General features: G+C 44.4%; 1 protein-coding gene across 2 annotated transcripts in view; it reads left to right on the top strand.

The window, feature by feature from the left end:
• Positions 1–27,412, top strand: part of LOC126356558 (dipeptidyl peptidase 9) — a 196,461-nt gene that overhangs the window by 58,031 nt on the left and 111,018 nt on the right. For both annotated transcript variants that reach the window (XM_050007380.1, XM_050007381.1), the window contains 2 exons: positions 10,948–11,050; positions 19,422–19,598. In XM_050007380.1, the coding sequence (XP_049863337.1) occupies positions 10,948–11,050; positions 19,422–19,598 (280 nt within the window). The remainder of the gene's footprint in view (positions 1–10,947; positions 11,051–19,421; positions 19,599–27,412) is intronic.

Here is a 27,412-nt window from a genome sequence, read left to right on the forward strand (position 1 = left end):
TGAAAATACATACCTTAAGAGCATGAGCAATTTTCCATCTTCGTTACTGTGAAGGAAATCTCTTCTACTGCAAGCTCTGTTTACTGGACATTTTTTTCTTGTTTTGGCCCATATTATCACTTCGCAAAATATGGAAAGCAAAGAACCTGCAGTAAAAGAGATTTGCTTCACAGTATTGAAGATGAAAAATTGCTCATAGCTCTTAAGGTATGCAGTTTCGACCCTATGTTTACTGAGACATTTTTGCTTCTAGTATTGTGTACTTTCAACTGTGTGCGTTTATGCCATTAATTATGATACACCCTGTATAAAAGTAGCTGGATGTGTAACCCATCCATAATAAAGCCTTACAAAATGAAAACAGATGTAACAGTAACTGGATACGTAATCCATCCATCATAAAATGCAAAATGGACATAGTTAAAAGAAAAGAAGACTGCCAGTATATCACATGTTTTGCACACATGCATCTTAATGTTATTAGTCTTATGTAGTTTTTGTATTTTGTAAATGTGCCTTACGTCGGTCACGTATGCCACTTGGTCACCTTGTTTCACTATACACAATCTTTGCTTCTTGATCTGCCACAGTAATATTTTTGTGCGTGCCAAACATACATTGTGCTGTGTGTGGCTCATACTGCTTTTATTTTGTAAGTGTAGCCCTATTCTGTACTACTGTGGTCGAGTCAGCTGGTGTGCTCAGGGTAACATGTGATGTTGGTTGAAATGTTTCCACCACTTTCTTGTACCTTCTTGATGATGCACTGGGTAGGTCCACTTTGCTTTTTATATGTATTTATGATGAGTGTATTACAGATCCAGTTAGTGTTGTGTCCATTTCCCATTTTACATGGCTTTATTATGGTTGGGTCAGATATCCAGCTACTTTTATGTAAGTTTCTATTACTTTTAGTTCATTTTATCTGTGTAGTCATACAAGATACAGCCATGCCCCTTTCACTGTTTGTTTCTAATTCATTGGCTCCTTGTTGTTTTTATAGACTCTCTGATGTTGCCCCAAAACTGTGAAACAAGTCATTGATTTAAATAACTTTGCAACCAAGACTCTTTTTATTCTGAGGTAACATATTATATCGATTGCCTGAAAGCTATGTTAACTGCTGTAAAACTGTTTGAATCCACATATAAGGGTAATACATGAGCAGCAGCTAAAGCTATCTTAGGATATAACTGGTCACCTGATAACTTAGCCAGTAGCTCTTCTGGATGCGGAATCAAACGAACATCTACATTATACTGAAGAGTGATAGATGAAAGTTGCCACAAATCAAAACTGTGCTACCTTGGGGCCCCAGCCCCAGCCTTTGCAGCATCTTTTCCCTTCTATGCTGCATGTCTATTCTTTTGCTGTTCTTTTTCCCTCCCTTGGGGAACATGTCAGGTATGTTTCCTGGAATGTTCTGCATTGACTGTAGCTGACTTAAGAACAGTCTCACCACTGTTTTTCATTGCCTTTTCCTTTTTTCGTTCACCTTCTCCTATACTTCTTTTGCTTTGGCATTTGAGGCTTCTCTTTTTTTTCTTCCTCCCTGTGCACTCCTGAATGCCAGTCCTTGCGTCTGATGTGTAACAGGTGACTCGGTAATGCAGAATTCCCAGCCCTGGGTCGACAGGTAGGGTCTGCACGTACCCCCTGGTACAGGCCAGGCCAGGGAGGGGCTATTGCCTGAGCTGCTACCTTCCCAAATTGCTGATCGGTCCCTGTGTCAGGTGTTTGAGAGGTGTGACCTGAGGTGTGAACAATCACCTAAGGCGGGTGCACCCCCTTATGGAGGGGTCCCCAGTTGGAAGGAGCACGCCATTACAGATGCTGGCAATCATAGGGGATTTTGTCACAATGAGCCAATCATCTTAACAACCAACGTGTACGAAATGTAAACGGAATGAGGCTAATGATTCAAAGACCCTGCCAGCTGCACCATGGTTCCTCGTGGTTTCACGTAATGAAGATGGTCAGTCCTTAACAATGGTAAATCCATCTTCTTATTCAAAAAGGTGTTGATGCAGTTGCTGGCCCTGTGAAACCTGCTCTCGTTTACGGAACGGCACTTTGCTTTTGGAGACTAGTTCTGATTCTCAAGCACAACAACTGCTTGTCACTTTGCTTCTCCATGGCTACACTATTCATGTCAGGGTTCATAGAACTCTGAATTCTGCCTGTGGTGTTGTTTACACTAGGCTGCTCGATCGTCTGACAGAGGCTGAAATCCAAACATACCTCTCTAATCAGGCTGTCATTGCCATCCATTGGGCAATGAAAAAGGTAGATGCCTTCTTAGTGTCCACACTATCATTTTCTCGCCTTTGATAGAGTGGTGCTTCCATCCATGAAGAAAGCAGGCTATGAAGTTATCACCGTCTGACCGAAAATTCCGAACCCGAGGCGCTACTAAAAGTGTCATTGTTTCAACCACACTTGAATGACTTGTCAACACCCATCCGAATGTGTAACCTGTGGTAGGGATGCACACGAGGGTGATTGCCTGCCACTTTCTCCCCACTATATCAACTGCAATGAAGACCATGCCACTTCTTCTTGAGATTGTCCCATGTATCCCGATGAGCGGGCTGTCCAGGATCCAGGCAAACAAAAAAGTTCCTTACCCAGACACTCGCAAGTTATTGGCTAGTCGCAAGCCATGCATTCTACCATCTGGCACTTACAGTGCTGTTCTTGCTACATCTCACTCAATTTTTCTCCATGTAGGACATTGGCTCTGCAGCGATGCAACCTAAATTCAGCTCCGAGGTTGAGAAATCACCCAATGTCATGGTAGCATTGCCGTCCCCTCATCCAGCTGTGCAACAAGAAATCACTAGAAATCAAACTCTCGCTCACGGGATGAAGTCACCAGCCACACAACCGACAGGCTGGAAGGGACAGAAGGAATACTCCCATGAAGACTTCCTACATCCCTCCAGGCAAACAACACCTTAGTCTTCCTCTTGTAACCAGAAGGGCTCAAGTAGTCCATCGAAGACACACAATCTTTCCCTTTGCCGATGTCAAGATCCTCTTCGATGTTGTTGCCACCTGATACATTCGCCTGGCCAGCCTCTGTGTTGCCGAAGCCCACCACCAACTGTTTTCCAGCATTGGACTCCGTAGGCTGACAGCACCAAGCAAGCCGATTCTTCATTGGACCTTAGGGATAAGGATTCTCCTGCCTCTGTACCCTGTAGGAGCAAGTCTTTGCAGCCTGGCACTTGGCAGCTGTCCAGGTGACACTGCTTCATATTTTTACTGCATCATGACTCTACTCCAATGGAATGTTTGCTGCCTTCAATCCAACAAAGAGGATTTACAGCTGCTTTCAGAATCGCAACGTCCACTTGTAATCTGCCTTCAGGAAACAAAATTGCATCCTCACGACTGCTTTGAGCTTTCGCATTTCTTCCCAGTCTGTTTTAACCTGCCCCCTGAAGTCGGCATTCCATCTCATGGGGGAGTCACACTGCTCATACTGGATGACTTTCATTGTCAACCCACCTCTCTGACTACCCATATCCAAGCTGTTGTATTTCACCTTTTCCTTCCTAATGTGGCCTTTTCCATTTGTACCATTTATATCTGTCTGTCATTTGATGTCACCAGGACAGACTTCCTCCAGTTTTTTGGCAGCTGCCTCACCCATTTACGCTGCTCGTTGACTTTAACACATACCATCCCCTTTGGTGTTCTCCCAGAACCTGCCTGAGAGGTGTCCTCTTGGCTGACCTTCTTATTCTACTTAACCTCTTCAGCCTTAACAGAGGAGCACCCACGTTCCTTTCAGACTCGTCACACACCTATTCACATTTGCACCTACCCTTCTGCGCTGCGTAGCTGGTTCATCATCTCGAGTGGTCATTCTATCTGACACCTTCTCAAGCAACCATTTCCCATTTGCTCTCAGTTTGCTGAGACCTACGCCACCTGCGTTCACAAGCAAATGGCAGTTTACTAAGGCTGACTGGAGGCTTTACTCTTCCCTGGCGACATTCGACGAGCAAGATTTCCCTAGGCGTGATGACCAGGTGGAATATCTTACAAACATTATCCTTACTGCTGCAGAATGTTCCATTCCTTGCACTTCCTCCTTACCGCACTGTGTACCAGTCTCTTGATGGACTGAGGCATACTGTGATGCAGTTTGCATGTGGAGACGTTCTCTCTGCATTTTTAACCATGATCCTATGATGGTAAACTGCATTCATTATCAACAGATGCATGGACAGTGTCATCGCATTCTTCAGGATAGCAAAAAGCTAGCTGTATTTCATTCACTAATTCTTTTAACAGTTCCACTGCCTGCTCCATTGTGTGGGCCAACCTCTGACAGCTCTCTGGAACCAAGATACGTTCCCTAATTTGAGGCCTGACAGTAGCAGATAATGACATTGTGGACCCTATTGTTATCTCAAACACTGTGGGCCACTATTATATGGAAATTTTGAGCTCTTCCCACTATCACCCTGCCTTCCTCCATCGGAAATGAGTGGAGGCGGCTCAAGTGATACCATTCTCTTCTCAGAACTGTGAGTGTTACAATGCTGCCTTTGCTATGACGGAACTACATCATGCTCTTAGTTCATCCCAATCCTTTGCCCCAGTGCCATATGCTGTCCACATTGAGATGTTGCAGCACCTTTCTCTTGGGGGCAAGCACTTTGTGCTTAATATGTACAACTCCATCTGGGCAGAGGGCACATTTCCTGGATATTTGCATGAAGCCACTGTCATACCCATTCCTAAGCCTGGTACGGATGAACACCTTCCTTCTAGCTACTGCCCCATCTCTCTCACCAGCTGTGTTTGCAAGGTGATGGAGCGTATGATTCATGCCTGGCTGGTATGGTGGCTCGAGTCTCACAATTTACTAACCCTGCACAGTGTTGATTTTGAGAGCACCATTCTGCAATTGACCATCTTGTCCCTTTGTACATCTATGTCATGAATGGTTTCCTGTGGAAATCCCAGACTGTGGCCGGGTTTTTCGATTTGGAGAAAGCCTAAGACAGTGCTGGAGGACTGGTATCCTCCATACTCTCTAAACGTGGTGTTTCCGTGCCCACCTGCTCCATTGCATTGAGGAATTTTTTAAAAGACAGAGTTTTCAAGGTCTGTGTGGGTTCTGCTTTGTCAGACACCTTTATCCAGGAAAACGGTGTGCCTCAGTGTTCCGTTCTGAACATCATCATCTTTGCTTTCATCATTAACCGTATAATGGCTTGTCTCCCACTCGCCATCTGTTGCACTTCTACACAGTCGTGTCTCATTGAGCAGCATCTTTAGTGATGTCCTGAATGTCTTTACTCATGGAGCATTGACAATGGCTTTCAGTTTTCCAGTGACAAAACCATTTGTATGAATTTCTATCAGCGTAATTGATTTTTCCCACCATCTTTACATCTTGGGCCTGTTGCTCTTCTGTTTGTTGAAACTCCAAACTTCCTGGGACTCCTCCTCAATAGGATACATTCTTGGTCCTCCCACGTGTTTCACCTGGCAGCCCGCGGTACGTGGTCCCTCAGTGTTCTGTGTGCCCTCAACGGTACTTCCTGGGGAGCAGATCGAATCACCTTCCTCCATTTGTACCGGTCCCATATCTGTTAGAAACTAGACTATGCATGCTTCTTTTATGTATCTGTATGTTCATCCTTCTTATGCCGTTCCAATACTATCCACCATCATGGCATCCATTTGGCCATTATCGCCTTTTACACTAGTCCAGTTGAGAGTCTGTATGCTGAAGTGCTGAACTACCGCTGTCCTACCACCCGGACTTTCTCCTCAGTATGTATGCATGCTGTTTGTATGCCGTGGATGGTCCCCCATCCTACGCCTCCTTCTTCAATGACTGCTTTGATCGCCAGTATGGGGTATGTCCCTTTTCTCTGTTACCTCCTGGAGTTCACTTCCGTCTCTTGCTCCGGCAGTTTAATTTCATGTTATCTGCAACTTTCCCAGTGGGTGTGAACCTTTCATCACCTTGGCTTCATGTGGTGGCTCTTGTTCACCTTGGCCTTCATTCGCTTCCTAAGGGCACTATTCCATCCTTGTTCTATTCCCTTCAGTTTCACGACCTCTGCATTGTACTTAGCGGTAGTACCTTTGTGTACACTGATGACTCTTGGACTGCTGTGGTGTCGGGTGTGCCTTCGTCATTGGTGTTGACGTTTTTCGGTACAAGCTTATGTCACACTGCTTAGTATTTACAGCTGAGCTCTTCTTGTAACAGGCCACACAGTACATCTGGTAACACAGACTTTTCCATTATGTCCTCTACTCATACTCTATCAGCACCCTTCAAAGCCTTTGTGTGCTGTACACCGTCCACCCCTTAATGCAGCAGGTCCAGGAAATCTGTCACTTGCTTACTCTTGATGGAGTCATTGTGATGTTTATGTGGGTTTCTGGTCATGTCAGTCTGCCAGGAAATAAGGCTGCTGACAAGGCTGCAGTCCTCATACCTCAGCCCACTTGTTCTTATATTCCCTCTGATGATCTCTGTGTTGCTATCTGTCAGGAGGTGGTGTCACTTTGGCAATGCCATTGGTCGTCCCTTCATGGAAATAAGCTCCAGGTTATTAAGCCTCTCCCAGCGGCTTGGACTACCTCCTCTCGGCCCTCCCGCCACAAGGATGTCATTGTAACTAGGTTGCATATTGGGCACTGCCTTTTTAGCTATTGCCACTTTGTGCAAATTGCGCCCAACTTTTAACTGTCCACTATTTCATGATGGGATGCACTCCTTTTAACTGTTTATGTTTTCATTTGGGCTTGCCGCCTGAATTATCAGCCATTTTAGCAAACAACACGTGAGCTGTCAACTGCATTTGAGTTGTTATCCGTCGTAGCAATATGGCGAAGGCCATTTAAGTTTTGGTTCTGTACCTTCGTTTATCTATGGCCTATTTTATAGAACTTTCTCAGTGTCCCAATTTTTTTTTTTTTTTTGTGTGTGTGTGTGGGGGGGGATTGACGTATAGTCATTTTATCTCCTCTCTTTGTTTTCGTTCAGTTTTGACGTGGGTACTTATGAGCCTAGTTGTTTTTGTACCCTAGAACGAAACAAACTTACCATGGGTGTTGGCCCATTGAGTAGATGTGATTTATGTCCCAACAATTAATGCCTTTAAACGATTAAATTCTGTCTTAACACTTCCTTCATAGCAAAAGATAGTAATACAGCCTAGAAGCATTATTTTTAAGGAAGTGTGTGATAGAAAATAGAAAATAATGAAGAGCTGCTCTACATTACTTTACAAATGTGTAGAAAGACCAATGGCATACGTGATCCCAGATTATATAGGAAACCCCACTACATGCTTGAGATACTTGTGTGCCACCTCCCACCATCACCACATAAAGAATAGTGCTAACCTGCACACTGGGTCGGTGACTAAACAAACTTGAAACTTCAGAAACAAATTATATATTTTACATCTACATACATAATCTGCCAGCCACCATATGGTATGTGGTAGAGGATACCTTGTACCACTACTAGTCATTTCCTTTCCTGTTCCACTCACAAATAGAGTGAGGGAAAAACAACTGTCTAAATATCTCCATACGAGCTCTAATCTCTCTAATCTTATTTTCACTACCCTCACATGAAATGTGTACTGGTGTCCAAAATTACAGCAACAAACTGCTATTTCTCCATCCTATGTCTAATTCACGATATAATCATACAAACTGTCAACAAGATGTCCATACGCTCACGTTGTGCATGGAAGAAGGCATTTTGGTCAATGCACAATAATGCCAACGATGACGCCTGAGCACCTATGAAACAACATAGTGTTTGCTGGGTAACACCACATCTACAATCACTGTGTTCACAGCCAAAGACAGTGCAATATAGCACACAGTTGATGCCTACCAGACACTCTGTAGCCAAGGGCTACAGAAAGAAAGGAAGCAGGACAGTTGTAAACTGATGTGGGTTGATGGCTTAGTGTGAATCTCTCTTGTTTCTCGGATGTGGCAACAGTGTATACAGACCAAAGCTGTATCCCGAAGACCAGGGCAGAGCCGACCATGTGCGATTTCAGAAGAGATGACAATTATTTGGCTGTAAGGGTATGGCAGTACTGCCTTAGCAACAAGTGTTGTGCTTGTAGCATCCACCGGACGTGTTTATCGAGACAACTACTCCCCCACCCCCACCCTTCCAGTGCAGAATGCTTTGGTAGAGTGGCCTTTATTGCAGGAGACCTGCTGCATGTCTACCTCTGAAGTATCTAGAGACAAGTCGTCAACATGCCACCTAGGCAGCCAAACAGTGGACAATGTTGTTTTCACAGATGAGTCCAGATTTAGTCTGGAGAGTGGTTCTCAAGGGATGTGAGGAGAATCCCTAATGGTGTGGCCATGGATAATGTTGACCACTCAAACCCCTATTCATGAAATTGCATGGGTGAATCAGCAAGGTTTAACTGCTGTCAGATATTGTGATGAGATCTTGGGACCTCATTTGCGGTTGTTGCAAGGTGCTGTGGGCCCAGGCTTCTTATTGATGGACGATAATGCTCAACCTCATAGAGCATGGTTGGCTGATGTTTTCTTGGAAATAAAGGATATTGCACATATGGTGTGGCCTGCTTGCTCTCCCAATTTGAATTCCATAGAGCATGTCTGGAATGCTATAGGGAGACAGCTTGCATCACGCCAGCATACACCAACAACTCTCCAAGACTGCGAGCAGCTCTGCAGGAAGAATGGGCATTATTGCCTCATGACATAATTGCCTGATGATATAATTCACAGCGTGCCCCATCGTTGTCAGGCCTTTATTGCTGCCGGAGTTGGTCACATCCCATACTGAGCACATTAACCAGTTGTCGGAATGTATGTGCAAATCCATTCAGATGGAAAAAAACCCACAACATTTGTGTTTACCATTATGCATGCTGCAGTTGTTTAAGTTCTGTATTCTTTACATTGTTTCTACTGTACTATCACCTGTTTATACTGTTTTGTGGCAAAATAGAGGCATCCTTGCAAAATTTCTGTTTGTTGCTTTAATTTTGGACACCAGTGTATGTTGATGACAGGAGAATCATCCTGCTGTCGCTTCAGATGCTGGTTCTCTACAGTAGTGGTTCTTGAAAATAATGTAACATTCCCTCCAGTGATTGCCATTTGAGTTCGTTAAGCATCTCCGTAATATTTTCTTGTTGTCAGAACATACCAGTAACAAATCGAGGAGCCCACTTCTGAACTGCTTTGATGTCTTCCTTTAATCTGACCTGGTGGAGATCCCAAACACACAAATGGCACTCAACAGTGGGCCACACTAGTGTCCTACATGAGATCTGCTTTAGTGATGAATCACCTTTTCTTAAAATTTTCTCAACAAACGAAGTTGACTTTTCAGCTTCCCTACTGCAGTCCTTACATGCTCATTCCATTTCATATTGCTGGGCAGTATTACATCTAGATATTTAATCGATGAGACTAATGCTGTAATCAGACATTATGGTTTTGTTTTTCCCACTCTTCTGCATTACCATACACTATTCTACATTTAGGGCCTGCTGCCATTCATCACACCAGCTAGAAATTTTGTCTAAGTCATCTAATATTTTCCTACAGTGACTCGAGGGTGACACCTTCGCATACACCACATCACCATCAGCAAACAGCTGCAGATTAGTGCTTGCCCTGTCCATTAGATCATTTATATATACAGAGAATAACAGTGGCCCTATCACGCTTCCCTGGGACACACCTGATGATACCCTTGTCTCTGATGAACATCCACTGTCAAGGACAACATACTGTGTTCTACCATTTAACTTTTATTAGTACTGAACCATTGGCTTCAAAAAGAATAAACAATACACAACATTATTGCAGTATAAAATAAAACCAACTGGGAGGAGAATGTGTATTAAACATGCAGGGAGTTGGTGAAGGTGTGCAAAAACTTTCCTGATTAGTGGCTATCAAATTGATTTACTGAAGTATCAACAAAATTAGAGAAGCTTACAGCTCCATGAAAGATGTTTTTGAGAAGTCACACACACTTAAAAAGTCCACGTTGTTTGTGGCAGCCACAGACTGGTATGTGTGGTGGTGTTGGGGGTGAGCTGTTATCTCATGATTACTAGAGCATTTTATAGATAGAGCATAATGACTGCAGGCTTGGAAAGCTCAGTTACTCATTGGTCAACCATTTACTTCCAAGTGGATGGTTAGAGAGGTGACTGAGATAAGCAGTCTGCCAACATGGGGCTACTGTTATCTGTGTTGCCATTTTGAGAGTAACCTATTGCACACAGCAGTAAAGAGAGGGCTGAAAGAATATTGTGTACTGTGCTTTTGTTGCTCCTCTGGGCAGTTTGGGAACAGCATTGATGTGACTGCATTTCCATCCCCTGCCCCCCTTCCCAAACCACTACCTCAAAATCAGGAGAAGAGTTTTGTAATGTTCTTGGCAAGTGGAAAATAGAGACAAGATGAACGTTAGTATGTAAGAACTGAATATAATACTCCTACAGTTAATGCCCCATGTAATGACATAACTAACAACAGTGAGTGAGATATTATCAATATCACAAGACAGTGACCTACTTACATACCCAGAATATTTTTTAACTAAAGTCATATTCATCCGATTGAATGCACAGTATTTTAAATGTTTAAATTTTAGGAAGATTTTACTGTGCTATTTACTCAAGTTATACTTCTTTGTAATACTTGTTCAAGAAATTATAAATAATATTGAATTTCATTAATTACTGTTATTGAATATGCTTGGGAATACCTTGCCTGTGCATTTGGAGTGGAGTTAATACTGAAACAGTTTCCAGTTTTGAGAAACTAGATAACACAAATATAGTAACAGAAGATGTGTACTTAATAGTGGAAACCACTAGTTTTATTTTTCGTTAACTCATGTTTGCTCAGTTGCATATAATTGTGTTTCAGATGGAATATACAGGATAGCCTATGAAGAAGTTGATGAAAGTGATGTTAAAATATATTGCTTCCCATCTTCAACTTCTCATTTAGGAGATTTTGAGGAATATAGGTATGTGGATAGATAACTTATTTTTCACATCAGTGTAAAATTTAACTGATGACAGAATGTGAAATAAACAAGTGAGGTCATTGGTCATTTGAAATAAAAATGTTTCATTGTTACAAAGATTTTTTGTAGTTTTGTTGCTTGTGTAATTGGAATTGAAAGGAAAGTAAAATAGCACAACTTTCAACAAATGTGTCATTAGCAGCTACATTGTCTCATATTGCATCTGCCATTATTATCACTATTGTTATGTTGTTACCTTTATTATCAAGAACTTAAAATAATTAACAGTTCTGAGAAAGTCAATTTGTCATTCTATTACTACCACCAATTCTATCTCACCTGTATAGTCAATGTTCACATTTTTCCTCTCACTCTGCAACTATTCAATGAGATAACAACACTTTACTACAGAAACACTTCTGATGTGTAAGTTTCATCGGTATCTAACACATTTACTAGTTAGTAATGTATGGTTGCTGGCTTTGTGCTCATGTTGTAAGACTACTAAATTGCAAAGTTCTTGAAGGAATCCCTGTGCTACAGGAGTGGAATCCAGATTTAATGAGGTCAGTTTTAAGTTAAATCACTGTTGACTTGATTATGTCCCCATGTGCGTTTACACTAGAAAAAATTTCAGTATCAAAGAGTGTGAGACTTTATTTACATTCCCTATCACATAGTACCTGTGACCAAATGATGAGACATGTGCTGCACTATCAGTGAAATGAACTGATGCATTATTAGTTATATTGTGAAAAGGAAAGTTGCTACTCACCATATAGTGGAGATGCTGAGTTGCAGATAGGCACAACAAAAAGACTATCACAAATATAACTTTTGCCCAGTAAGGCCTTCATCAAAACTAGATGACACACACACACACACACACACACACACACACACACACACACACACACACACACACAACTGCAGTCTCAGGCAACTGAAGCTACACTGAAAGCAGCAGCACCAGCACACGATGTGAGTGGAGAATGGGTGGGGATAAGGAGGAGCCTGGGGTGGGGAGGGGGAGGGATTGTGGGGTAGGGGTGGCGAACAGTGACATGCTGTTGGGGAGTGCACAAGGACAAGTTGGAAAGAGGGTGGGCAGTTATGTACAGTCAGGAGGTTAGATGGAGGGCAGCAGAGAATTGGGGGCAAAGAAGAGAAGTAAAAAGACTGGGTGCGATGGAGGAATGAGAGCTGTCTAGTACTGGAGTGGGAACAGTGAAGGGGCTGGATGGGAGATGACAATTTCTAATGTATATTGAGGTCAGGAGGGTTATGGGAACATATTGCAGGGAAAGCTCCCACCTGCACAATTCAGAAAAGCTAGTGGTGGTGGGAAGGATCAATATGGTACAGGCTATGAAGAAGTCATTGAAATGAAGGATCTCATGTTTGGCAGCATGTTCAGCAACAGGGTGATCCACTTGTTTCTTGGCCACAGCTTGGCCTTTCATGTGGACAGACAGTTTGTCGATGCAATGTTGATAGAATGAAGCACAGTGGTTGCAACTTAGCGTGTAGATCACATGACAGGTTTCACAGGTAGCACTGCCTTTTATTGGGATAGGTGATGTTTGTGACTGAACTGGAGTAGGTGGTGGTGGGAGGATGTATAGGACAGGCCTTGCATCCATGCCTATTACAGTGGTATGAACCATGAGATAAGGGGTTGGGAGCAGGGGCTGCATAGGGATGGACGAGTATAATGGAGGCTCGGTGGATGGTGGGATACCACTATGGGAAGGGTGGAACGGATATAGGTAGGACATTTCAGGGCACACGCCCCTAGGGGGCTCACTACTCTTTGGTGGGTTCGTGCTTGGCTGCCACGGGGTCCCAGCCATTGCAGCATGTTTTCTCTTCTGTGCTGCATGTCTAAGCCCTCGCTATTCTTTTTCCCCTCCTTTGTGGGACGTGTCTACGGTGTTATTGGGAATGTACCATAATGTCTGTTGCTGACATAAGAACAATTTCAGCACTGTTTTTCGTACCCTTTTCCTTTCTTTGTTTCCCTTCTCATCTTGTTCCTCCGCTTCCTCGTGTCAGGTGTTTGAAAGGTGTGACCTGAGGTGTGAACAATCACCTAAGGTGGGTGTGTCCTATTGTGAAGGGGGCCTCCAGTTGGAAGGAGTGTGCCATCGTAGATGCTGGCAGTTGTGGGGAATTTTCTTGCAATGAACCATTCATCTTGACAACCAATATTTACGAAACGTAAATGGAATGAGGCTAACAATTCAAAGACCCTTCAGGCTGCACCACAGTTCCTCATGGTCTCACATACTGAAGACAGTCAGTCCTTTGCAACGGTAAATCCATTTCTTATTCACAGAGTTGTTGATGCCAATGCCGGTCCTGTGAAATCCTGCTCTTGTTTGCAGAATGACACTTTGCTTTTGAAAACTACTTCTGATTCCCCAGCACACGTACTGCTTGGTGCCTCACTTCTCCTAGGCTCTCCTGTTCATGTCGAGGCCCATAGAACCCTGAATTCTCCCCCTGGTGTTATTTACACTAGGCTGCATGATAGTCTGTCAGAGACCGAAATCCAATCTTACCTCTCAGGTCAGGGTGTCATTGCCGTGTATTTGGTAATGAGAAAGGTAGATTCCTTCTTGGTGCCCACCCGCACTCTTTTTCTTGCCTTTGGTAGAGTGGTGCTTCTAGCCAAGATCAAAGCAGACAATGAAATTATCACAGTCCGACCATACATTCCGAACCTGATGTGCTGCTACCAATGTCATCGTTTCAACTACACTAGAACATCTTGTCAACACCCAGCCAAATGTATAACCTGTGGTACGGATGCGCATGAGGGCGATCGTCCACCTCCTTTTCCTCGCTGTATCAACTGCAATGGTGGCCATGCTGCCTCCACTCAGGATTGTCCCATGTATCTTGATGAGCAGGCTGTTCTGGAGGTCCGGGAAGAGGAAAAAGTGCCTTACCCAGTCACTCACAAGTTATTGGCTAGTCGCAGACTCTTCATTCTTCCATGGCACTTCTAGTTATGTTCTTGTTACCCCTCACTCCATGAAGGACATGGCCATGCAGATGTGCAACCTCAAATTCAGCTCTGAGGTTGTGAAATCATCCATTGTCAAGGTAGCATCACTTTCCCCCTGTTCAGATGTGCAACACGCCATCAGAATCAAACTCCGCCTCAGGGGACGAAGCAACCAGCTACACAACCGGTAGGCTGGAAAGGACAGAAGGTGTACTCCCTTGAAGACCTAGTATGTCCCTCCATCCGAACTCCACCCGAGTCTTCCTCTGCTAACTGGAAAGGCTCGAAGAATTCCAACAAAGGCAAACTGTTTTCTACTTCGCTGACTTGAAGATCCTCTCTGACGGTGTTGCCGCATGGTACCGTAGTCCGGCTGGCCTCCATATCCCTGTTCACTCCACCAACCATTTTTCTGTGTTTGACTCCACAGACTGACAACACAAGCTAGCTGATGCTTCTGTGGACCTCACGGGGCAGGATCCTCCTGCTTCTGTGCCCTGTAGCAGCAAGTCTTCGCAGGCTATCACTTGGCAACCGCTGAGGTGACACCCCTTCATTGCTTCCTCATCGTGATTCTTCTTCAATGGAACGTTCGCTGCCTTCAGTCCCACAAAGAGGGTATATGGCTGCTTTTAGTGTTGCAGCATCCCCGTGTACTGTGCCTTCAGAAAACAAAACTGCGTCCTCATGACTGCTTTGAACTTCAACAAGTTTTCTCGGTTAGTGTTGACCTTACCCCTGAGGTCGGCATTCCATCTCATGGGGGCATCATGCTGCTCATATGAGATGACATTCGTTGTCAACCCATCTCCGTCACTACTCATCTTCAAGCCGTTGCAGTTCGCCTATTCCCTCCTCACCTGACTTTTTCCTTATGTACCGTTTATGTCCCTCTGTCATATGATGTGACGAGGGCTGACTTTCTTTAGCTTATTGGACAGATACCTCCCCCATTTCTGCTACTTGTGGTGAGCACTTGAAATATCATACAAACATTATCCTTACCACTGCAGGACATTCCATTCCTCCCACTTCCTCTTTACCATAGCATGTCCCTCTCTGTTGGTGGACTGAGGCATGCTGTGACACAATTCGCACGTGGAGAAGTGCTCTCCATGTTTTTAACCGTCATTCTATGATAGCAAATTGCATTCATTATAAACAGATGCATGCAAAGTGTCATTGTGTTCTTTGGGATAGCAAAAAAGCTAACTGGATTTCATTCACTAGTTCTTTTAACAGTTCCAGCCTTTCCTCTGTCATGTGGGCCAACCTCTGGCGAATGGATTTTGGTCCCAGAGAGCCATTAATTTCTGTCATGACAGTAGCAGATGATGTCATTGTGACTCCTATTGCTATTTCCAACACCTTGGGCCACCATTTTTCCGATATTTTGAGCTCTTCCCAAATCACCGTGCCTCCCTCCATCAGAAATGAGCGGAGGAGACTCAAGTGATACCCTTCCCTTCTCAGAATTGTGAGTGCTACAATGCCCCCTTTGCTGCGAGCGAGCTAGAACATGATCTTACTTCATCCCAATCCTCTGCCCCTGGGCCAGACATTACCCATGTACAACTGCATCTGGGCAGAGGGCACATTTTCCAGATGTTAGCATGAAGCCACTGTCATACCCATACCTAAGGCCGGTGAGGACAATAACCTTCCTTCTAGCTACTGCCCCATCTTTCTCACCATCTGTGTTTGCAAGGTGAATGATTCATGCCCAGTTGACATGGTGGCTCGAGACTAACGACTGCACAGTGTTGATTTTGAGAGGGCCGTCCTGCAGTTGACCATCTCGTTACTTTGTTGACTCATGTCATGAATGGTTTTCTGCAGAAATACCAGACTGTGGCCATGTTTTTAAATTTGGAGGTGATGTATGACACCTGCTGGAGAACTGGTATCTTCCGCACTGTTTATACATGGGACTTCTGTAGCTGCCTGCACTGTTTCTTTCAGGAATTTTTAAAATACCTAGTTTTCAAGGTGCGTGTGGGTTCTGCCTTGTCAAACACCTTTTCCAGGGAACTAGTGTGCCTCAGGGTTCCGAACAGAACGTCACCCTCTGTAGCTATCGCCATTAACCCTATAATCACCTGCCCGTGCCGGACTTCTCCGGCTTCCTTTTTGTTGACAGTTTTGCCATCTATTGCAGTTCTCCATGGACTTATCTCACAGAGCGACGTGTTTCGAGATGTCTTGAACATCTTTACACCTGGGGCATTGACAATGACTTTCGTTTTTCCACTGACAAAACCGTCTGTGTGACATTCTAGTGGTGCAGTTGGTTTCTCCCACTATCTTTACATCTTGGACCTGTTGCCTCTTCCATTCATTGAAACTATGAAATTGCTGGGGCTCATGCTCAGTAGTAAACTCTTTTGGTGCTCCCACATATTTTACCTGGGAGCTAGCTCTATGCGGTCCCTCAGTGTCCTACATGCCCTCAATAGTACTTCCTGGGGTGCATATTGAACCACCCTTCTCCGCTTGTACCGGTCCCTTGTCTGTTGAAAACTAGACTATGGGTGCTTTGTTTGTGTGTGTGTGTGTGCGCATGTCCATCCCTCTTATGCCGTCTCAACACTATACACCATCGTCGTCTCAACACTATATACCATCGTGGCATCTGTTTGGCCACTGGCACTCCCTACATGAGCCTGGTTGAGAATCTGTATGCTGAAGGTGCTGAACTACCACAGTGTTACTGCTGTCACTTTCTCCTCAGCAGGTACACATGCTGTTTGTATGCCATGCGTGGTCCCCCATCCTATGCCGCCTCCATCGATGATTCCCTTGATCGCCAGTAGGGTGCGTCCCTCTTCTCTGTTACTTCCTGGAGTTGCTTTCGGCACTTCCCCAGTGGCTTAACTTCACACTACCTGCAAATTTCCCAGTGGGTGCAAACCTTCCTCCACCTTGGCTCCGTGAAGCCGCCCATGTTTACCTTGGCCTTCATTCGCTTCCTAAGGAACAATCTCTCTCTCTGTCACCTTCAGTTTCATGAACTTTGCATGGAACTTAGGGATAGTACCTTTGTTCCTCTGATGGCTCTCTTATTGTCTGCGGTGTCGGGTGTGCCTTCGTCATTGGTGCCAACATCTTTCGATATCGTCTCCGGCAGCTGAGCTCTTCACCCTGTAACAGACCACAGAGTACATCCGGTGACACAGACTTTTCGATTGTATTCTCTGCTCAGACTCTCTCAGCACCCTTCAAAGACTATGTACATTTTACACTGCCCATCCCAAAGTGCAACGGACCCAGGAAAACTGTCAGTTGCTCACTCTTGGCGGAGCCACTGTGATGTTGGTGTGTCATGTTGCACTGTCAGGAAATGAGGCTGTTGACACTGCTGCCAAGGCTGCAGTCCTTGTACCTCAAGCCACTAGTTACTACATTCCCTCCAATGACCTCGGAGTTGCCATCTGTCAGGAGGTGGTGTCCCTTTGGCATCGCCATTGGTCCTCCCTTCATGGGCCTAAGCTCCAGGTTCTGAAGCCTCTTCTAGTGGCTTTGATGACCACCTCGCAGCCCTTCCACTGGGAAGCAGTCATTTTAATTAGGTTGCGTACTGGGCACTGCTTTTTTAGCCATCGTCATTTGTTAAGTGGTGCTCCCCTACCACTTTGTTCGCATTGCACCCAACTCGTAATGCCTGCCACTACCTGATGGAATGCCCATTTTTTTAACCGTTTGGGTTTGTTGTCTGAGTGATTGGCTATTTTAGCAAATGACTCAGGGGCTGTCTGCCGCATTTTACTTTTTATCCGTCAAAACAATATGGTGAAGGTCATTTAATTTTTAGTTTTGGACCTCCATTTCTGTATGGCATCTCCTGCAGCTCTTTCTCCATGCCTCTGTTTCTAGTTGTCTTTTCTTATGCCAATTTGGATTTATGTATAGTTGTTTTTAACTCCTCTTTTGTCTTTGTGCTCTATAGTTTTGACTTGGGCATGTATGACACCAGTTGTTTTCGTACCCTAAAATAAAGCAAAACAAAGCAATTTCAGAGCATGATGAGAGGTAGTCAAAACCCTGGCAGAGAATGTAATTCATTTGCTCTAGTCCTGGTTGATACTGAGTTATGAAGAGAATGCTCCTCTGTGGCCAGTCGGTGGGACTTTGTAAGGTGGTGGGAGACTGGAAATATAAGGCATGGGAGATTTGTTTTTATACGAGGTTGGTACAATAATTACAGTTTGTGAAGGCGTTAGTGAGACCCTTGGTGTATTTCGAGAGGGAATACTCATCGCTCCAGATGTAACAACTGCGGGTGGCTAGGCTGTATAGAAGGAACATCTTGGTATAGAATGGGTGGCAACTATCAAAGTGGAGGTATTACTGGTGTTTAGTGTTTTGATATGGATGAAGGTACTGATGTAGCCATCTTTGAGGTGGAGGTCAACATCTAGGAAGGTGGCTTGTTGAGTTGAATAGGACCAGATGAATTTTTGTTGTGCCCATGTGCGACTCAGCATCACCGCTGTATGGTGAGTAGCAACTTCCTTTTTCACAATATTGTTACTTTTCATCCTGGATTTTCCATTGTTTGATGCGTTATTAGAGTATTTGAGAATGCATTTATTGGTGACATACTGTCAGAAATAATTAAATTGTACTATGTTAAAAGACAATTACATTTAACATTGCTATAATAGAGTATGGCTTGAGAGGACTGTACTATCTTACAAAAAAAATTATGTATGACATAACTTACCATGCTGAGACAGGTGTGAGTTCTCCAATGCCACAATCATGGCCCGGTCCTTAGCTGTCTCTCCTTCATCTACCTACCATTCATCTTTCCATTCACCTCTCTCTTTTCCTCTTGTCCCCTTTCGTCGTCTTACACACTCTGCTCTACAGAATGCTCACGCCATTGGATAAGTGTGTGTGTGTGTGTGTGTGTGTGTGTGTGTGTGTGTGTGTGTGTGTGTGTGTGTGTGGGGGGGGGGGGGGGGGGTGTATGAGGGAGCTCTGGTAAACATTGCATAGCTGTAAGGTCAATCTTATTTACATCCCTGTTTCCCACTCAACCTTTCAACTATATGGTGAGTAATTACCTTTACACCTTCAATTGAAGAAGCATTATGTAATAAAGTTTGAAAATGAATTGTTGAGGCATGTTAGAAGTAGTTGCGTTTGCCAAAATGAGTATATGGTTCTTGCGATAGCTGGTACCAAAATGATAATTACATACAGTCTTTTGGGCTCAGACCTTATTTTGAAATTGTAATTGTTTTGAATATAAGTGATTAAGTTGTTAAATAAGATGGTAACAAATTGTAAATTGTCTATCATCTAATAACCCTAACTCATGCCTCTTAAATATATTTTCTCTTCTGGCTACAGGTTCCCTCGTGCTGGCACAGCGAATTCCAAGTCAAACCTCAAAATGGTTCAATTTAAGGTCAATGAGAATCACCAAATCTATGATGTGAATGTCCTTGAGTTGCAGTACCCCTTGTGTGTTTTGTTTCCTTGGATGGAGTACTTAGTTCGTGTAGGTTGGACACCAAGTGGTGATTAGTAAGTATAACAGATTTTGAATATGAAATGCTAAGATAGAAATTTGTTATTAGTTGAGATACATTCCCTAAAGGAAATCTGTGAATAATGTAAAGAGCTGAAAGGACCAAAAACATTAGTAACTTATATGTTATATTTTGCACCTCATGCCTTCCTTGATAAAGGATTTTTAGCTGCTTGGGCTTCCTTCCAGTATCTGGTAAATTTGTGTGCATATATGCGCTGGTTAGCCTTGCTCAAGTAGCACCAAATTTTTTAGTAGACACTTTCTTTTCTTTCTTTTTAATTTCATTTATCATATAGGAACATCAGATACAAAATTAGTCATCCCAGGAAATATTCCCTTAATACCGTAATTCGATGGATAAACCCCCCAGGGGGCTCACGGTTCTTTTGTGAGTTTGTGTGTGGCACACTCTGGACCCTGAGCTATGGTGACCCATTCTTCATTCCTTGGCTGCATTTCCTTCACCCTGCCCGCTCACTCCATATCCTCACTCCTTCCCCGTTGACCCTTCCTTCCCCTCTCTTGGTGTTCTGATTTATGTCAACCTGGCTGTCCACCTGGTCTCCTGTATTGGTTGAGTTGTGCTCCTTGTGCCTGTTCTTTCACCCTTTTGGCGTTTAGGTTCCCACTTTAGGTTGGACCACCACTTCAAAATTTCCTCTTTTTAGTGTGAGCACTAGGGGAAGAACTCCCTCTCTAGCATCTATGGTGCAAATTCCTCTCCTGTCTCCCCTCTCCCTTCCCCACTGTAGCCCCCGTTGACCCTGCCAAGTCACTAGCATGAGTAGCTAGTCGGTGTGGTGGGGCTGTTACGTTCAAATGTTGCTGAGCCCCCAGACAGCACAGGAATTGCACTACTGTTCCCTCCTCATGTATGCCAGGAAGTGGTTGCTTATCTTCTTGGAACATCGAGCTCCCGGCAACGGCCGCCATGCCAGATGGCCCTTGCTGTGGCTGGGTGGTGCCCATGGAGAGAGCTCCTGGTTGGACTGGGTGGTATCAGTGCAGATGCTTGGTGCATGAAGCGTATCAAGCTGCAAAAATCTGTCCATCTCTTCTAAAGGTGAAGGATCCTTAAATGCTGCTTCCTCTGACCTGGCAATCTTCCCTTCTCTGGCTACACCATGGAGGAGGGCCAGGCTCGGTGTCTTGGGCTGAAACCCTTTCCCCGTTACCTTGTTTGTACTATGACAGATTGGCACACATTCACCACCACAGAGCCATTGTTTTTCATGGAAAATATTGAGGACAAGTTTGGTGAAGTGGAGTCTCTTAGTAAGATACAGTTGGGCTCACTGATAATCAAAGCTTATTCTGCCACCCAATCTGCAGCTATTCGTGCCTGTGATTGTCTTGGCAATGACCTGGTGTCTATCACTGCCCACCAATCTTTGAATATGGTCCAGGGAGTAATTTTTCATAGGGACCTCATCCTGCAAACTGATGAGGGACTCCGGTCTAATCTGGAGTGGTGTGGTGTTCATTTTGTTTTATTTGTGCAGAAGGGTCACAAAGACAACCACACTGATACTGGCTCCTTCATTCTGGTTTTCGAGGGGGATACCCTTCCAGAGAAGGTGAACGTTATGTGCTACAGATGTGACGTGAAGCCGTACATCCCTCCACCTATGTGGTGCTTGCGTTTTGGGCATATTTCTTCCTGTTGTACAGCGGACCCTTTGTGTGGTGACTGTGGCCACCCACTCCATGAGGGAAGCCTCTGTGTTTCTCCACCTGTGTGCATCAGTTGTGCTGACCACCATTCCCCTCGCTCGCCGGACTGCCTGGATTACAAGAGAGAAAAGAAGATCCAAGAATACAAGTCCGTTGATCACATGGTATATGCTGAGGCTCGCCAAAAGTATGAGAGACTCCACCCACTGTCACTAACTTCAACTTTTGCCTCTGTTACTTCCTTTCCTCCTCCTCTGTCTTTACCCCAGCACCATACCCCTCTCCCTCCCCCTCCCCCTTCCGTCAGGAAGCTGCTCCCCCTCCATGGCCAGTGATAGGGCTCCCTCCCAGGACCCCTCTCCCCGGCATCTCTCAGGCCAGAAGAATGTTACCAACACTTGGCCATGAGGTGCCCCAAGGGCGCTCACTCTTTTTCAGTTCCCGATGTTCCAGGAGCCTGTACTCCTTCTGTGTCCTGCCCTCCTCCACCTCAGAAAGAGAAGAAGAAGAAGAAGAAGAAGAAGAAACATAAATACCAAGACAAAACACCCCCGGTACCCCTGGAGGTGCTATCTGCCCCCTCGCAACCTGAGTCTGACATTTTATTTATGGATGTCACCCCACTCTCGTTGATGACAACTACTGACCAAGTGACCTGACCTCCTCCTCGACTTCTACATGTCTACCTTGGACTCATGCCACACAATCGTCCAGTGGAATTGCAGCAGATACTATCGTCACTTACTGGAAATGCAACATCCTGTGTCCTTTTGTTCTGCATCCTGTCTTGTTCTTCAAGAAAGCATTTCTGTGATGACCATTCTCCAACTTTTCATGGTTATCGGGCATTCTCTTGGAACCGTGTTGGCCCCGGGGTAGCTTTTGGTGGGGTGTGCACTTTGGTTTGCTCCGATGTCATTAGTGACTGGATCCCCCTACATACCACCTTGGAAGCTACAGCAATTTGAGTGCAAATGACTCTGGAAATCACCATTTGCAATGTGTACTTCCCTCCAGGCATGTCACTTGTGTATGTTGCACTGTCTACCTTAATCCAGTAACTCCAGTCCCTGTTTCTCCTCCTTGGGGATTTCAGTGCCCACCATCCACTGTGGGGGAGTGTCACTTCAACGGGTAGGGGTATCCTGATTGACCAACTTATCATGGACCTCCATTTTTGTCTCCTCACTGATGGTTCCCCTGCCCACTTCAGTGCCACTCATGGTACCTTCTCTGTTATCAATCTCATGATTTCCTCCCCTGCCCTCGTGGCTTCCCTACATTGGTCATCCCGTGATGACCTATGTGACAGTGACCACTTTCTGGTGATTATATAATTCCCCTGTTGCCACCAGCCAGCCAGCCAGGCCCCCACATTGGGCATTCCGCAGGGCCAATTGGCTTTTAATATGTCTGCTGCCAACTTTGACACCTCCTTCTCGAATTCCATTGATCTCTTCATGCAATGCAATGCAAGGCATCGCCGCCGCTCTTCTTCACACTGCTGACGCTGCAGGTCCCCCTCGTCAGCCAGCACCGTGGTGGACCAAGGATATCGCAGTCGCTGTCCAAGACCTCTGACAGGTGCTGCAGCAAATTACGCAACACCCTTCACAGATCGACCTCCTCACCTTTAGCCTCTTGTGCTAAGTCTTGTTATGTTATTAAGTGCAGTAAAAAGGAATGCTGGGTGCACTGTTTCCTCCGTGGGTATGTATGCCTCTTCATCACAGATTTGGTCAAAGCTCGTTAGCCTTCTTGGCTGCCAGACACAGTCAGCTGTCCAGGGTCTGAACCTCCAAGGTGTACTGTGCACTGATCCATTGGTCCTCACAGAACACCTCACAACACACATTGTGACGGCATTGTTGTCCTCTCCTTACCCTACTACCTTTGTCTGGCAGAAAAACAATTTGAACAGACCACCCCCTCTGTTTCATCCTGTGCCACGTTGAGTCCTATAATGCACCATTCGCTGAATGGGAATTGGTGTGGGTTCTTAGCTCTTCACGAGAGACAACCCCAGGGCTGGATTCCTTCCACAACCAGATAATACAATACTTGGGTGTTCCCCAGAGGCAACAGCTCCTCACAGTCTTCAACCACATTTGCCTCACGGGTGCTTTTCCGTCACAATGGCAAGACAGTATAGTCATTCTCATCCTCATCCTTAAGCCCGAGATAAATCCAATGTCTCTTGACAGTTACCGCCCCATTAGCCTTGCGAATGTACTTTGTAAACAGCTCGAAAGGATGGTCAATTTCAGATTGTGCTGGGTACTCGAATCTTGGGGCCTTTTGTCCCCCGGATCACAGTAGCTTCCGGGCATGGCGATCTCCAACTGACCATTTACTCTGATAGGAATCAGCCATTCAACAGGCTTTTACTCACTGCCGGGACCATGTCACGGTCTTGTCTGACCTTCATAAGGTGTATGACATGGCTTGGTGCCTTCACATTTTAGCTACCCTCCATGACTGGGGCTTCCGTGGTCCCCTTCAGATTTTTATCTGCTGGTTTTTAGCTTACCCGCTTTTCCGGGTTCGAGTTGGCACTTCACTCAGCTTCCCTCAAATTCAGGAGAATGCCATTTCACAGGGTTTTGTGCTAAGTGTCACTCTCTTCCTCATTGCCATCAATGGGCTTGCGACCTCTATTGGGCCTCTGGTTACCCCGGGAATGTACATCAACAATTTTTGCTTCTGGTGCAGCTCCCACTTGGTAGCATCTGCTGAGTGCCAGCTTCGAGGCGCCATCCAACAGGTGTCTGTGTGGGCCACCACCCATGGCTTCCAGTTTTCTCCCTTCAAAATGCGGGCTATGAATTTTTGTCAGTGACCCACAGTACACTCCGATCCAGAACTTTATTTCGGCAACCGACTCCCCCATTTTGTAACACAGTCCTGTTTCTTGGACCTTATTTTTGATAACAAGCTGACATGGCTGCCCCCCATTCGCCACATAAAGACTACATTATGCAGAAGCTTAATGCTCTCCTTCTCCTGGCCCACACATCTTGGGGTTCAGACCATTCCACTTTTCTTCATCTTTACCATGCTCTGGTCTTGCCCGGACCAGATCATGGTAGTCAGATTTATGGCTCAGCAGCTCATTTCACTATCCCCTCCATCATTGTGGGATGCATCTGGCTATTGGTGCCTTTCGCACTAGTCCTGGTAAGGCTCCTCACAGAAGTGGGGATTCCCTCTCTACACATCCTACAGAGCTAACTCCTTGTTTCTTATGCAATCACCATTTTCCAATTCCCTGACCATCCTGGGTACCCTGTGCTCTTCACCAATGAGGGATGTCTTCCTTCTAACATCTACCAAAGGGTGGTATTGCTGGTTGGCATGTGTCTCACTTCACTCTGTCAGGATCTCCATCTCCACTCACTGGACAGCACCCAGTATCTTTCGTCCCATATCCCCCCTTGGATGGTGCCTATACCACAGATGAGGACTGATCTATTCCAGGATACTAAGGTCTCCTATGGTTTACCAGTGTCAAGTATATGCCATCCTTGCAGAGTTCCGGGGTGCCACCATGTTTTACACTGATGGTTCTAAGACTTTTGATAAGGTGGGATATGCTTTCACATCTCCTACTGGCTTCGGGCACCATTTATTGCCATGATTATGTAGTGTATTCACAGCAGAGCTTTTAGCCATTCACAGGCCCTCCTTTTTGTTTCTCAGGCCTCCCTCCACAGTGTTTTAATTTGTTCAGACTCTATGAGCAGCCTGCTGGCTATTAATTGATGCTACTCCCTTCACCCTTTGGTCTCTGCTATCCATGACCTCCTCTGTGCCCTTGAGCGTGCCACATGGTCAGTCGTCTTTCTCTGGGTCCCAAGTCATGGAGGCATCTCACGGAATGAAATTGCTTACCGTTTGGCCAGAGAAGCAGATACTTAGTCCCTCCCCAATTTCCTTTCATGATTCCAGCTGCAGCTATGTGGATCTACATCAAATCTCTCTTTGCCCAAAAGTGGAATGCCATCTGGAGCACTACTGCTCATAATAATAAACTCTGCACAATCAAGGAGTTTACTGCACTTTGCTCTTCTTTCTGCTCCTCTTGGAGGGAGTCCATTGTTTTATGCCGTTTGTGCATTGGTCACACCTGGGTCACCCATTGTTTCCTCCTACATAATGATCCACCCCCACAATGTGGTTGTGGATCCAGACTGATGATATCTCACATATTGGTGGAATGTCCCCTTCTTTTGGCCCTTCGTGTTAAGTATAGTCCTCCCGATCCCTTAAATTTAATATTAACAGACGATCCATGGGTGGTTGAACTGGTCCTCAGTTTCCTCTGTGTAAGTGGTTTTTGTTTACAGGTATAAGGTTCTCCTTTAGTCTTGGAGCAGGGCCAGGTTGGTTGTGGTTGGGACTTCCTTTACAGTCCTCTTGGTCTGTGACCCCCATGTCAGCCCCCCTTTTTTCAGTTTTTAGATTTGATCCACCTTTTATGCTTTTACTGTATGTGTTTATTTCATAATTGGCTCCCCTGGCTGGATCCATCCACTTTTAGCAGACCCTCTTTCTTCTATAACTCACTTTGGAATCGCGAGACTGATGATGTTGCCATTTGGTCCCGTACCTATGATAATTATCATATCAACAAATCGTTTCAGAATTACTATCATGCAATATTATGGAAACCATGACAATATCAAATAGGCCTACTGAAGTTTCCAATACATCAAAATATTTCTTGACTTCTGTGAGTGAGATAACTTCGACTACTGCTGGTCTTTTATCACAGATAAATGCTATCGATTGGTGAGATACTCTACAACTTAGCATGTCATATTATTTCATTAACCTCAGGACCACATTAAAAACTTCGTAAATATTAATTGTTGTTGCTACTAGTATTACTTACGGTTACTACAGTTTAAATAGAATTATCAGTCAGTGCAATCACAGTTACAATTTTACTTCTGACCTACAATAGAGCATCAGCCACCTCTGAGATAAATTAACTCCTACGGAATCTGATCTCTCTTACGCTTGTACTTTTATTATGTTTATTTCTTTTGACCTTTGAAATAACCTTTTACTTAGGGAAGTTATCATTTTTCTCATATCGCTCAGTTAAAATTCTTGTTAAAACCATTTCTGATATTCAGTTAACTTTTTCTGTAATTGATTATAATTAAAAAATGAAAAAGATTTATCTTTGCAATTGTGGCTTTTGAATACGTTGCAAATTATTATATCATCATCTAAACCATAAATAACTTCAGTGGGGGTTTCTATCATTTCCATTAATTCAATGTTCGTACTACAAATTTTATATTTCTGTCTTTCTTTATTTACTTTTAGTTCAATAAATGCAATACGAGTTCGAAATTTTATCATGAATTAGTGACTCAATACTAACCCCTCGCAAAATGGAAATAGAAAAGACAAAAAATTGAAAACAGCAGACCTACATGCCACCATCACTTGTATCCTGAGTTAAATTAAATTATTGGGCAAAACTCAGTCTCTTCAGGTACTGGCTCACGTGTTCCTCCTAACAGACCCTATGTGAAATGTCACTCATTGTCCTAACAAGCAATGGAATGTCATCATCTTTTGTGCTTATTGGTTCTGCTAGGGTGCTAAGCTATCTGCAGTCACACATGTGTGGACAACAATAAATGTATTCTCTCAGTGTGTACACTGTGCAAATTCTGATTCCTGGCTACCATCAGTCATCAGTTGAGACTCTTCTTCAATGGTGCATACACCATATATATATTACACCACTAACCCAGTAGTGCATATTAAAACTTCAACAATAACAAGTCCAAAACACTCAATTACCTTAGTGTGTCCTATACCAACCAAAAAATTATCACGGACACTCAATTACCTGGAAGTGTGCATACCTCAAAAACCACCAAATAAAGCCACAATGACTAGTAGTGTCTATTGCATGCCAGGCTAACCACAGTTCGCAACTAATAGTCCAGTCCTGTGACTGACTAAAACTCCTTTAAACATCTAACTTTTCAAAACAGTTCATGTGTCAACTTTCGCTCAGCACAATAGCCCATCACTTCTTGCTTCTGTGACACTAACAATTTATATTCATGCCTTCATTGTGAAAACTATCACATCTAGTATACGCAAT

The sequence above is a fragment of the Schistocerca gregaria genome, chromosome 1 (genome assembly GCF_023897955.1).
Source record: "Schistocerca gregaria isolate iqSchGreg1 chromosome 1, iqSchGreg1.2, whole genome shotgun sequence".
NCBI classification, from domain to species: Eukaryota; Metazoa; Arthropoda; class Insecta; order Orthoptera; family Acrididae; genus Schistocerca; species Schistocerca gregaria.